This window comes from Passer montanus, unplaced genomic scaffold, assembly GCF_014805655.1.
Source record: "Passer montanus isolate IOZ18808 unplaced genomic scaffold, ASM1480565v1 scaffold741, whole genome shotgun sequence".
In the NCBI taxonomy this organism is placed as follows: domain Eukaryota; kingdom Metazoa; phylum Chordata; class Aves; order Passeriformes; family Passeridae; genus Passer; species Passer montanus.
In genome coordinates, this window is record NW_024372603.1 from 1 (window position 1) to 13,010 (window position 13,010).

Consider the following 13,010-nt stretch of genomic DNA (forward strand, 5'->3'; position numbering starts at 1 on the left):
TGCTGCCCCAGTTTGGTTCTGCTGAGGTCAGGGAGCCCCAAATTTGGGATTTTGGGGGGTTTTTTGGGAGTTTTGGGCATTTTTTGGGAGTTTTTAGCAGTTTTTGGGGGATTTGGGGTGATGAAGGGTCAGTGTCCGGCGCTACGGCCGCGCCTTCTGGGACGCCGTGCACGAGCTGCTGCCCCAGTTTGGTTCTGCTGAGGTTGGGCAGCCCCAAAAATGGGATTTTGGGTTTAATTTGGGAGTTTTTTGGGGGGATTTTAGGGGGTTTTGGGGGGTTTTAGGTGGTTTTAGGGTCACGGGGGGTCAGTGTCCAGCGCTACGGCTGCGTCTTCTCGGATGCTGTCCATGAGCTGCTGCCCCAGTTTGGCTCTGCTGAGGTCAGGGAACCCCAAAAATGGGATTTTGGGATGTTCTGGGTGGGTTTTAGGGGGCTTGAGGGTTTTTTAGGGCATCTTGAGGGGTTTTAGCATCACAGGCTCTCAATTTTGACTCAAATTCTGGCAAAATTTAGAGTGAAGGATCCCCCAGATCCCCCCTGAGCCCCCTCCCCAAATTTCTCCCCTGGACGTTTACCTGGAGCATTTTGGGGTGGTTTGGAGCCATTTTTGGATCGTTTTGAGTGGGATTTTGGGGCGTTTTTGACTCAAATTCTGGGACAATTCAGAGTGGGGCATCCCCCCTGAGCCCCCTCCCCTACTTTGCCCCCCCGCCCTGCGCCGTGNCCCCCCGGGACCCCCTGGACGTTTACCTGGAGCATCGGCTGCTGCTGGAGCAGCGGGGCCGGGCCACGGGAGCCCCCAGGACCCCCCAAAACCAGTTCCCCCCGGAGCTGCTGCGGCGTTTGTGAGTCTGCCCAGGGCCCTGGGGACCCCAGACCCAATTCCTGGCCACCCCAAAATCCCAAACCTCACCCAAAACCCTTTTCCCCTCATTTTTCCCCCATTATTTCTCATTTTCCTTCCTTTTTTCCCTCACTTCTTCCCCAATTCTTCCCCTTTTCCCCCCATAATTCCCATTTTCCCCCCCAAATCCACTTTTTTTCTCCTATAAAACCCCATTTTTTCCTCTCACAATTCTGTTTTTTCCCAAAATCCCCGTTTTTCTCCCCAAAGCGAGCTGTATTTCCGGGCTCCCTCGTGCTCCAAGGCGCTGTCCCCGCGGGAGCTGCAGACCCCATTTTTTACCCCCAAAATTCCCATTTCCCCCCCTACAAACCCCATTTTTTCCCCCCACATCCCCATTTTTCCCTCTCACAATTCCCATTTTTTCTGTTTTTTCCCAAAATCCCCGTTTTTCTCCCCAAAGCGAGCTGTATTTCCGGGCCCCCTCGTGCTCCAAGGCGCTGTCCCCGCGGGAGCTGCGCGCCGCCAGCATCGGCGCCCTGGTCACCGTGCAGGGAATCGTCACCAGGGCCAGCGAGGTGCGGCCGCTGCTGCGCGTGGCCACCTACAGCTGCGACCAGTGCGGCGCCGAGACCTACCAGCCGGTACTGGGCATACTGGGACATACTGGGAATGGATTTGGGGTGGTTTTGGGGGGATTTGGGGCGGTTTTGGGTGGTTTTGGAGGGACCGGGATGGACTGGGATCATCCCAGTGCCACCTACAGCTGCGACCAGTGCGGCGCCGAGACCTACCAGCCGGTACTGGGCATACTGGGACATACTGGGAATGGATTTGGGGTGGTTTTGGGGGGATTTGGGGCGGTTTTGGGTGGTTTTGGAGGGACCGGGATGGACTGGGATCATCCCAGTGCCACCTACAGCTGCGACCAGTGCGGCGCCGAGACCTACCAGCCGGTACTGGGCATACTGGGACATACTGGGAATGGATTTGGGGTGGTTTTGGGGGGATTTGGGGCGGTTTTGGGTGGTTTTGGAGGGACCGGGATGGACTGGGATCATCCCAGTGCCACCTACAGCTGCGACCAGTGCGGCGCCGAGACCTACCAGCCGGTACTGGGCATACTGGGACATACTGGGAATGGATTTGGGGTGGTTTTGGGGGGATTTGGGGCGGTTTTGGGTGGTTTTGGAGGGACCGGGATGGACTGGGATCATCCCAGTGCCACCTACAGCTGCGACCAGTGCGGCGCCGAGACCTACCAGCCGGTACTGGGCATACTGGGACATACTGGGAATGGATTTGGGGTGGTTTTGGGGGGATTTGGGGCGGTTTTGGGTGGTTTTGGAGGGACCGGGATGGACTGGGATCATCCCAGTGCCACCTACAGCTGCGACCAGTGCGGCGCCGAGACCTACCAGCCGGTACTGGGCATACTGGGACATACTGGGAATGGATTTGGGGTGGTTTTGGGGGGATTTGGGGCGGTTTTGGGTGGTTTTGGAGGGACCGGGATGGACTGGGATCATCCCAGTGCCACCTACAGCTGCGACCAGTGCGGCGCCGAGACCTACCAGCCGGTACTGGGCATACTGGGACATACTGGGAATGGATTTGGGGTGGTTTTGGGGGGATTTGGGGCGGTTTTGGGTGGTTTTGGAGGGACCAGGATGGACTGGGATCGTCCCAGTGCCACCTACAGCTGCGACCAGTGCGGCGCCGAGACCTACCAGCCGGTACTGGGCATACTGGGATATACTGGGAGGGGTTTGGGGGGGTTTTGGGGCAGTTTCAGGGGGTTTGGGGACACTTTTGGGGTGTCAGTGCCACCTACAGCTGCGACCAGTGCGGCGCCGAGACCTACCAACCGGTACTGGAGCATACTGGGACATACTGGGATATACTGGGAGGGACTGGGAGGGGTTTTTTAATCGAATTTCAGAGGTTTTGGGGGGCATTTCAGGTGAATTTTTGAGTTTGGAGTGGAGTTTTTTGGGAGGATTCTCTAGTTTTTGGGGTCTCTCCCCTCACAGATTGAAGGCGCCATTTCCCCACCTTTTCCAGGGGCACTTCTGGGGGTCTCAGGGGGGAATTTTTGAGATCTTTGGGAATTTTTGGGGGTTCAGGTGGATTTTTTGGCATTTAGGTGGGATTTTCGGGGTTCATGGGGATTTTTTGCCCTTCCAGGGGAGAATTTTGGGATTTCTGACCCAAATTTCCCATTTTTGCCCTTCCAGGGGAGGATTTTTGGATTTCTAACCCCAATTTCCCATTTTTGCCCTTCCAGGGGATGATTTTTGGATTTCTAACCCCAAATTTCCCATTTTTTGCCACTCCAGAGGAGGATTTTGGGGTTCCTGGAGCTGATTTTGGGGTAATTCCAGCTGGTTTTGGGATTTCTGACCCCAAATTTGCCATTTTTTGCCTTCCCAGGGGAGGATTTTGGGCTAATTCCAGCCGATTTTGGGATTTCTGACCCCAAATTTCCCATTTTCTGCCCGTCCAGGGGAGGATTTCTACGGGAAGCTGGCGGCCTCCATCGCCCCCGAGATCTTCGGGCACGAGGACGTGAAGAAATCGCTGCTGCTGCTGCTGGTGGGGGGCGTGGAGAGGAGCCCCCGCGGCATGCGCATCCGCGGTGAGGGACCGGCACGGAAATGTCCTGGGAAAGTCACGGGAAAATCCTGGGAAATAGCCCAGAAAAATCACGGGAAAATCACGGGAAAATCCTGGGAAATATCCTGGGAAAATCACGGGAAAATCCTGGGAAATATCCTGGGAAAATCACGGGAAAAATCCCAGAAAAATCATGGGAAAATCACAGGAAAATCCTGGGAAATATCCTGGGAAAATCCTGGGAAATATCCTGGGAAAATCCTGGGAAATATCCTGGGAAAATCCTGGGAAATATCCTGGGAAAATCCTGGGAAATATCCTGGGAAAATCACGGGAAAATCCTGGGAAAGTCCTTTTTTCCCCCAGAATCTCCCAGAGCTGCCCCCAAATCCCTTTTCCCCCAATTTTCCCCCATTTTCCCCCCATTTCCCCCCCATTTTTTCCTATTTTCCCCCATTTCCCCCCCATTTCCCCCCATTTTCCCCATTCCTCCCCATTTTCCCCCCATTTTTCCCCATTTCTCCCCCTAATTTTCCCCCAGTTTTCCCCCCATTTCCCCCCATTTTCCCCATTTTTTCCCCATTTTTCCCTAAACCCCGCTCTTTTCCCCCAGGGAACATCAACATCTGCCTGATGGGGGACCCGGGCGTGGCCAAGTCCCAGCTGCTCACCTACATCGACCGCCTGGCGCCGCGCAGTGAGGGCCTTCCTCATCCTCCTCCTCATCATCCTCATCCTCCTCATCCTCATCTTCTTCTTCCTCTTCTTCCTCTTCCTCCTCTTCTTTTTCCTCCTTCTCTTCCTCTTTTTCTTCTTCCTCTTCTTCTCATTTATCTTCCTTTTCTTCCTCCTCCTCATCCTCATCCTCATCCTCCTCATCCTCATCTTCTTCTTCCTCTTCTTCCTCTTCCTCCTCTTCTTTTTCCTCCTTCTCTTCCTCTTTTTCTTCTTCCTCTTCTTCTCATTTATCTTCCTTTTCTTCCTCCTCCTCATCCTCATCCTCATCCTCCTCATCCTCATCTTCTTCTTCCTCTTCTTCCTCTTCCTCCTCTTCTTTTTCCTCCTTCTCTTCCTCTTTTTCTTCTTCCTCTTCTTCTCATTTATCTTCCTTTTCTTCCTCCTCCTCATCCTCATCCTCATCCTCCTCATCCTCATCTTCTTCTTCCTCTTCTTCCTCTTCCTCCTCTTCTTTTTCCTCCTTCTCTTCCTCTTTTTCTTCTTCCTCTTCTTCTCATTTATCTTCCTTTTCTTCCTCCTCCTCATCCTCATCCTCATCCTCCTCATCCTCCTCATCCTCTTCCTCTTCCTCCTCATCCTCATCCTCCTCATCATCCTCATCTTCCTCCTCATCATCCTCATCCTCCTCATCCTCCTCCTCATCCTCATCCTCATCCTCCTCATCCTCCTCATCCTCATTTTTGCCCTTCCAGGGGAGGATTTTTGGATTTCTAACCCCAATTTCCCATTTTTGCCCTTCCAGGGGAGGATTTTTGGATTTCTAACCCCAATTTCCCATTTTTGCCCTTCCAGGGGAGGATTTTTGGATTTCTAACCCCAATTTCCCATTTTTGCCCTTCCAGGGGATGATTTTTGGATTTCTAACCCCAAATTTCCCATTTTTTGCCACTCCAGAGGAGGATTTTGGGGTTCCTGGAGCTGATTTTGGGGTAATTCCAGCTGGTTTTGGGATTTCTGACCCCAAATTTGCCATTTTTTGCCTTCCCAGGGGAGGATTTTGGGCTAATTCCAGCCGATTTTGGGATTTCTGACCCCAAATTTCCCATTTTTGCCCGTCCAGGGGAGGATTTTGGGATTTCTAACCCCCAGATTTCCCATGTTTTGCCCCTCCAGGGGAGGAGTTTTTGATTTCTGACCCACATTTCCCATTTTCTGCCCGTCCAGGGGAGGATTTCTACGGGAAGCTGGCGGCCTCCATCGCCCCCGAGATCTTCGGGCACGAGGACGTGAAGAAATCGCTGCTGCTGCTGCTGGTGGGGGGCGTGGAGAGGAGCCCCCGCGGCATGCGCATCCGCGGTGAGGGACCGGCACGGAAATGTCCTGGGAAAGTCACGGGAAAATCCTGGGAAATAGCCCAGAAATATCCTGGGAAAATCACGGGAAAATCACAGGAAAATCCTGGGAAATATCCCAGAAAAATCACGGGAAAATCCTGAGAAAATCCCAGAAAAACCCAGAGAAAATCCTGGGAAAATCACAGGAAAATCCTGGGAAATATCCCGGGAAAATCCTGGGAAATCCTGGGAAAATCACAGAAAAATTCTGGGAAATATCCTGGGAAAATCACAGGAAAATCCTGGGAAATAGCCCAGAAAAATCACAAGAAAATCCCAGAAAAACCCGGAGAAAATCCTAGGAAAATCACGGGAAAATCCTGGGAAAATCACGGGAAAATCCTGGGAATGTCCTTTTTTCCCCCAGAATCTCCCAGAGCTGCCCCCAAATCCCTTTTCCCCCAATTTTCCCCCATTTTCCCCCCATTTCCCCCCCATTTTTTCCTATTTTCCCCCATTTCCCCCCCATTTCCCCCCATTTTCCCCATTCCTCCCCATTTTCCCCCCATTTTTCCCCATTTCTCCCCCTAATTTTCCCCCAGTTTTCCCCCCATTTCCCCCCATTTTCCCCATTTTTTCCCCATTTTTCCCTAAACCCCGCTCTTTTCCCCCAGGGAACATCAACATCTGCCTGATGGGGGACCCGGGCGTGGCCAAGTCCCAGCTGCTCACCTACATCGACCGCCTGGCGCCGCGCAGTGAGGGCCTTCCTCATCCTCCTCCTCATCATCCTCATCCTCCTCATCCTCATCTTCTTCTTCCTCTTCTTCCTCTTCCTCCTCTTCTTTTTCCTCCTTCTCTTCCTCTTTTTCTTCTTCCTCTTCTTCTCATTTATCTTCCTTTTCTTCCTCCTCCTCATCCTCATCCTCATCCTCCTCATCCTCATCTTCTTCTTCCTCTTCTTCCTCTTCCTCCTCTTCTTTTTCCTCCTTCTCTTCCTCTTTTTCTTCTTCCTCTTCTTCTCATTTATCTTCCTTTTCTTCCTCCTCCTCATCCTCATCCTCATCCTCCTCATCCTCATCTTCTTCTTCCTCTTCTTCCTCTTCCTCCTCTTCTTTTTCCTCCTTCTCTTCCTCTTTTTCTTCTTCCTCTTCTTCTCATTTATCTTCCTTTTCTTCCTCCTCCTCATCCTCATCCTCATCCTCCTCATCCTCATCTTCTTCTTCCTCTTCTTCCTCTTCCTCCTCTTCTTTTTCCTCCTTCTCTTCCTCTTTTTCTTCTTCCTCTTCTTCTCATTTATCTTCCTTTTCTTCCTCCTCCTCATCCTCATCCTCATCCTCCTCATCCTCCTCATCCTCTTCCTCTTCCTCCTCATCCTCATCCTCCTCATCATCCTCATCTTCCTCCTCATCATCCTCATCCTCCTCATCCTCCTCCTCATCCTCATCCTCCTCCTCATCCTCCTCCTCATCCTCCTCATTCTCCTCCTCATCCTCATCTTGCTCTTCTTCTTCTTCTTTCTCTTCCTCTTCTTCCTCTTTTTCCTCCTCTTCTTCTTTTTTTCCTTCCTCTTCTTCTCATTTATCTTCCTTTTCTTCCTCCTCCTCATCCTCATCCTCATCCTCCTCATCCTCATCTTCTTCTTCCTCTTCCTCCTCTTCTTTTTCCTCCTTCTCTTCCTCTTTTTCTTCTTCCTCTTCTTCTCATTTATCTTCCTTTTCTTCCTCCTCCTCATCCTCTTCCTCATCTTCCTCCTCTCCCTCCTCCCCTTTCTCTTCTTCCTCTTCTTTTTCCTGCTTCCCTTTTTCTTCTTCCTCCTTTTCTTCTAATTTCTTTTCCTTTTCTTTTTCTTCTTCTTTCTCCTCTTCCTCTTCTTCCTCTTCTTCTTTTTCTGGCTCCTCCTTTTCATCTTTTTCTTCCTCCTCTTCTCATTTCCTCTTCTTCCTCCTCCCCTTCCTCTTCTTCCTCCTTCTCTTCTTCACCTTTTTCATCTTCTTCATCTTTCTCTTCTTCCTCCTTCTTCTCTTCCTCCTTCTTCTTCTCATCTTCCTTATTTCTTATCTTCCTCCTCATTTTTCTTATTTTTCATCTTATCTTTCTTATCATATTTCTTATCTTTTTCCATATTTTCTTAAATCTCATCCTTCTCTTATTTATTTTTCTCCTTCATCTTCTCTACTTCTTCTTCTTTTCTTCGTTCTCTTCCTCATCTTCATTTTCCTCTTCTTCCTTTTTGTCCTTCATCTTTTTCTTCTTTTTCTTTCTATTTATTTGCTTCTTTCCTTTCATCTTCCTTTTCCTCCTCTTCCTCATCATTATCCCCCTTTTTCCTGTTTGTCCTCCCCATTTTTCTCCATTTTTTTCTCCTTTTTCCCCATTTTTCCGTCTCCCCAGGCCAGTACACGCCGGGGCGCGGCTCCTCGGCCGTGGGGCTGACGGCGGCCGTGCTGGGGAACCCTTTTTTACCCATTTTATACCCATTTTTACCCTGTTTTTTTCCCATTTTATCACATTTTTACCCATTTTTGTAATTTTTCTCCTCATCCTCATCCTCATCCTCATCCTCATCCTCATCCTCATCTTCCTCCTCTCCTTCCTCCCCTTTTTCTTCTTCCTCCTTCTCTTCTTCACCTTTTTCATCTTCTTCATCTTTCTCTTCTTCCTCCTTCTTCTCATCTTCCTTATTTGTCTTTCTCCTCATTTTTCCTATTTTTCATCTTATCTTTCTTATCATATTTCTTATCTTTTTCCATATTTTCTTAAATCTCATCTTTCTCTTATTTATTTTTCTCCTTCATCTTCTCTACTTCTTCTTCTTTTCTTCGTTCTCTTCCTCATCTTCATTTTCCTCTTCTTCCTTTTTGTCCTTCATCTTTTTCTTCTTTTTCTTTCTATTTATTTGCTTCTTTCCTTTCATCTTCCTTTTCCTCCTCTTCCTCATCATTATCCCCCTTTTTTTCTTCCTCCTCTTCTCATTTCCTCTTCTTCCTCCTCCCCTTCCTCTTCTTCCTCCTTCTCTTCTTCACCTTTTTCATCTTCTTCATCTTTCTCTTCTTCCTCCTTCTTCTCTTCCTCCTTCTTCTTCTCATCTTCCTTATTTCTTATCTTCCTCCTCATTTTTCTTATTTTTCATCTTATCTTTCTTATCATATTTCTTATCTTTTTCCATATTTTCTTAAATCTCATCTTTCTCTTATTTATTTTTCTCCTTCATCTTCTCTACTTCTTCTTCTTTTCTTCGTTCTCTTCCTCATCTTCATTTTCCTCTTCTTCCTTTTTGTCCTTCATCTTTTTCTTCTTTTTCTTTCTATTTATTTGCTTCTTTCCTTTCATCTTCCTTTTCCTCCTCTTCCTCATCATTATCCCCCTTTTTCCTGTTTGTCCTCACCATTTTTTTCCATTTTTTCCCCATTTTTCCCCATTTTTCTGTCTCCCCAGGCCAGTACACGCCGGGGCGCGGCTCCTCGGCCGTGGGGCAGACGGCCACCATGTTGGGGAACCCTTGATGCCCTATTTTATACCCATTTTTACCCTGTTTTTTTCCCATTTTATCACATTTTTACCCATTTTTGTAATTTTTCCCCATTTTTCTGTCTCCCCAGGCCAGTACACGCCGGGGCGCGGCTCCTCAGCTGTGGGGCTGACGGCGGCCATGTTGGGGAACCCTTTTTTACCCATTTTATATCCATTTTTACCCTGGTTTTTTCCCATTTTCTCCCCTTTTTTCGCCATTTTTACCCATTTTTATCATTTTTCCCCATTTTTTCCGTCTCCCCAGGCCAGTACACGCCGGGCGCGGCTCCTCGGGCGTGGGGCTGATGGCGGCCATTTTGCAAGTCCCTTTTTTACCCATTTCTTTACCATTTCCTCCCATTTCTTTACCATTTCCTCCCATTCCCCCTGGGAGAGTGATGGGATCAGTGGGAGAGTCTTTGGGTTGGGTTGGGTTGAGTTTGGGTCAATGGAAGAGTCTTTGGGTTGGGTTGGGTTGAGTTTGGGTCAATGGAAGAGTCTTTGGGTTGAGTTGGGTTGAGTTTGGAACCAGTGGGAGAGTGTTGGGGTCAATGGGGGAGTCTTTGGGTTGAGTTGGGTTGAGTTTGGGATCAATGAGAGAAACTTTGGGTCAATGAAGGAGACTTTGGGTCAATGGAAGAGTCTTTGGGTCAATGAAGGAGACTTTGGGTCAATGGAAGAGTCTTTGGGTCAATGGAAGGGTCTTTGGGTCACTGGGAGAGTCCTTGGGTCAGTGGAGAAGTCTTTGATCAATGGGAGAGTCTTTGGGTTGAGTTGGGTTGGGTTTGGGATCAATGGAGGATCTTTGGGTCGATGGGAGAGTCTTTGGGTTGAGTTTGGGATCAATGGAAGAGTCTTTGGGTCAATGGAGGAGTCTTTGATCAATGGGAGAGTCTTTGTGTTGAGGGTTGAGTTTGGGTTCAATGGGAGAGTCTTTGGGTTGAGTTGGGTTGGGTTTGGGATCAATGGAAGAGTCTTTGGGTCAATGGAGGAGTCTTTGATCAATGGGAGAGCCTTTGTGTTGAGGGTTGAGTTTGGGTTCAATGGAGGAGTCTTTGGGTCAATGGAAGAGTCTTTGGGTTGAGTTGGGTTGGGTTTGAGTCAATGGAAGAATCTTTGGCTCAGTGGGAGGAGCTTGGGGTTGGTGGGAGGGGCTTGAGGTCAATGGAGGAGTCTTTGATCAATGGAAGAGTCTTTGGTTGAGTTTGGGGATCAATGGAAGAATCTTTGGCTCAGTGGGAGGAGCTTGGGACAGTGGGAGGGGCTTGGGGTCAAACTGGGCTGAACTGGGAGGGACCCCCCATTCCCAAAAACCCCAATTTCCCCAATTTTCCCAAATTCCCCGTTTTTTGCCCCATTCCAGGCTGGCCCAGCACATCACCTCCCCCAAACCCCTCTGGTTCTACTGGGCTGAACTGGGCTAAACTGGGAGGGATCCCCTAATTCCCAAAAACCCCAAAAATCCCATTTTCCACCCCAAAATTCCCATTTTTCACTACAAATTTCCCATTTTTCACCCCAAAATTCCCATTTTTCCCCTCCCCACCCAACCCAACACCCCCCCCAAACCCCTCTGGTTCCACTGGGCTGAACTGGGACAAACTGGGCCAAACTGGGCAGGCTGGGAGGGACTCCCCAATTCCCAAAAACCCCAATTTTCCCGAATTCCCCGTTTTTTGCCCCATTCCAGGCTGGCCCAGCACATCACGTACGTGCACCAGCACTGCCGGGAGCCGCCCAGCGCCTTCCAGCCCCTGGACATGAAACTCATGAGGTGGGTGGCACCCAAAATTCTCCTTTTTCACCCCAAAATTCACCTCTGCTCCCTACATTCCCCTTTTTCCCCAAATTCTGCTTTTTCAGCCCCAAATTTCCCTGAAATTTTCACTTTTCCCTCCAAATTCTGCTTTTTTAGCCCAAATTTCCCTGAAAATTTCACTTTCCCCTCCACATCTCTCTGCTTTCCCCCCAAATTTCCCTTTCTCACCCCAAATTTCCCCATTTTCCCCCAAAATTTCGCCTTTTTCTCCACTAACCTCCCCTGTCCCCCCCCGAATTCCCACTTTTCCCAAATCCATGGATTTTTCCCAAAATCCCCGTTTTTCCCCCGTTCCAGCCATTCCATAATTCCCATTTTTCCCGTTTTTCCCAAAATCCCGGTTTTTCCCCCAATTCCAGCCATTCCACAATTTAAATTTCCCGTTTTTCCCAAAATCCCCGTTTTTCCCCCCATCCCAGCCATTCCATCATTCCTATTTTTCGCGTTTTTCCCAAAATCCCGGTTTTTCACCCCATTCCAGGCGGTACCTGAGCTGCTGCCGGCGCCTGCCCGAGGCTCTGGGTTTAAATCTCTCATTTTTCCCAAAATCCCGGTTTTTCACCCCAATCCAGGCGGTACCTGAGCTGCTGCCGGCGCCGCGCCCCGCGCCTGCCCGAGGCCCTGGGCGAGTTCATCACGGCCGCCTACGTGGAGCTGCGCCGCGAGAGCCGCGACGGCGTCTACACCTCTGCCAGGACCCTGCTGGCCATCCTCCGGCTGGCCACAGCACTGGTATGGACCAGTATAAACCAGTATGGACCAGTTAAACCAGTACAGAGCAGTATAAACCATCACTGACCCCCAGTGACCATCAGTGACAGTCGGTGTTATCAGTGTATCAGTTATTTACACATCTGCCAGGACCCTGCTGGCCATCCTCCGCCTGGCCACGGCTCTGGTCAGTGCCCAGTTAAACCAGTATGAACCAGTTAAACCAGTATAGACCAGTACGGACCAGTGCAGACCAGCACTGACCATCACTGCCATCAGTGTAACAGTGGGCAGGGTTATTTACACCTCTGCCAGGACCCTGCTGGCCCCTCACATTTTGTGCCAATTTTGTGCCGATTTAATGGGATTTTGGTGGTTTTTTGCCAATTTTGTGTGATTTGGGTGGGTTTTGGGTGTTTTTGTGCAGATTTTGTGTGATTTGGGTGGTTTTGTGCCGATTTAGTGCCAATTTTGTGTGATTTGGGTGTTTTTTGGTTTTTTTTGCCGATTTTGTGTGATTTTCGTGGTTTTTGGGTGATTTATTGCCGATTTTGTGTGATTTTGGTGGGGTTTTTTGCCAATTTTGTGCCAGTTTTGGTGGGTTTTTGGGTCATTTTGTTGTTTTTTGGCTGATTTTGGCGTTGTGGCAGGCGCGGCTGCGGCTGGGCGCGCTGGTGGAGAAGGACGACGTCAGCGAGGCGCTGCGGCTGCTCGAGGCCGCCCGCGACTCCCTCCGGGGAGACCCCGACCCCGCCCCCAGGTAAAAAACCCGAATTTGGGGAAAATCCCCATTTTGGGAACGCTGTTTGGGGTGATTTGGGCCGTTTTTGGAGTTTTTGAAGCTGTTTGATGCAGCTTTTGGAGCAGTTTTTGGGGCTGTATTGGGCCATTTTTGGGGTGGTTTTGAAGCAGTTTTTGGGGTGTTTCCGGGCCTGTTTTTGGGGTGATTTGGGGCAGTTTTTGGAGCAGTTTTTGGGTGGAATCGGGGCGGTTTTTGGCGCTGTTTTGGGGCAGTTTCTGGAGCATTTTTTCAGACCGTTTTTGGGCTGTTTTGGAGCAGTTTTTGGGTGGAATCAGGGCAGTCTTTGGGGCTGTTTTGGGGGTGATTTGGGCCATTTTTGGGCCATTTTTGAAGCCGTTTTTGGGTTGATTTGGGGCAGTTTTTGTAGCAGTTTCTGTAGCAGTTTTTGGGTGGAATTGGGGCGTTTTTTTGGGTGATTTGGAGCAGTTTCTGGAGCCGTTTTTGGGTGGATTTGGGGCAGTTTTTGGAGCAGTTTTTGGGTGGATTTCTGCCGTTTTTGGGCCATTTTCAGCCCCCCTAGAAGAAGAGGCCGCGCATGCGGCGGCCGATGCCCTGGCGGTCGCAGGTTTTGGGCTGTTTTTGGGTTAATTTGGGGCAGTTTTTGGAGCAGTTTTTGGGGCAGTTTTTGGGTGGATTTTTGCCGGTTTTGGGCCATTTTCAGCCCTCCCCTAGAAGAAGAGGCCGCGCATGCG

At 49.7% G+C, this 13,010-nt stretch overlaps 1 protein-coding gene across 1 annotated transcript; it reads left to right on the plus strand.

Moving 5' to 3' along the window:
* Nucleotides 1-284: 284 nt before the first annotated feature.
* MCM7 (minichromosome maintenance complex component 7) lies at nucleotides 285-12,320 on the plus strand (the record flags this gene model as incomplete). The annotated part of the gene is made up of 13 exons (XM_039730940.1): nucleotides 285-380; nucleotides 668-846; nucleotides 1,309-1,496; nucleotides 3,352-3,483; nucleotides 4,075-4,158; nucleotides 5,364-5,495; nucleotides 6,148-6,231; nucleotides 7,868-7,963; nucleotides 8,912-8,963; nucleotides 9,252-9,305; nucleotides 10,644-10,760; nucleotides 11,378-11,537; nucleotides 12,167-12,320. Coding segments are annotated over 13 exons (1,488 nt in total), but the record flags the coding sequence as incomplete, so codon positions are not given.
* Between the last annotated feature and the right edge of the window lie 690 nt (nucleotides 12,321-13,010).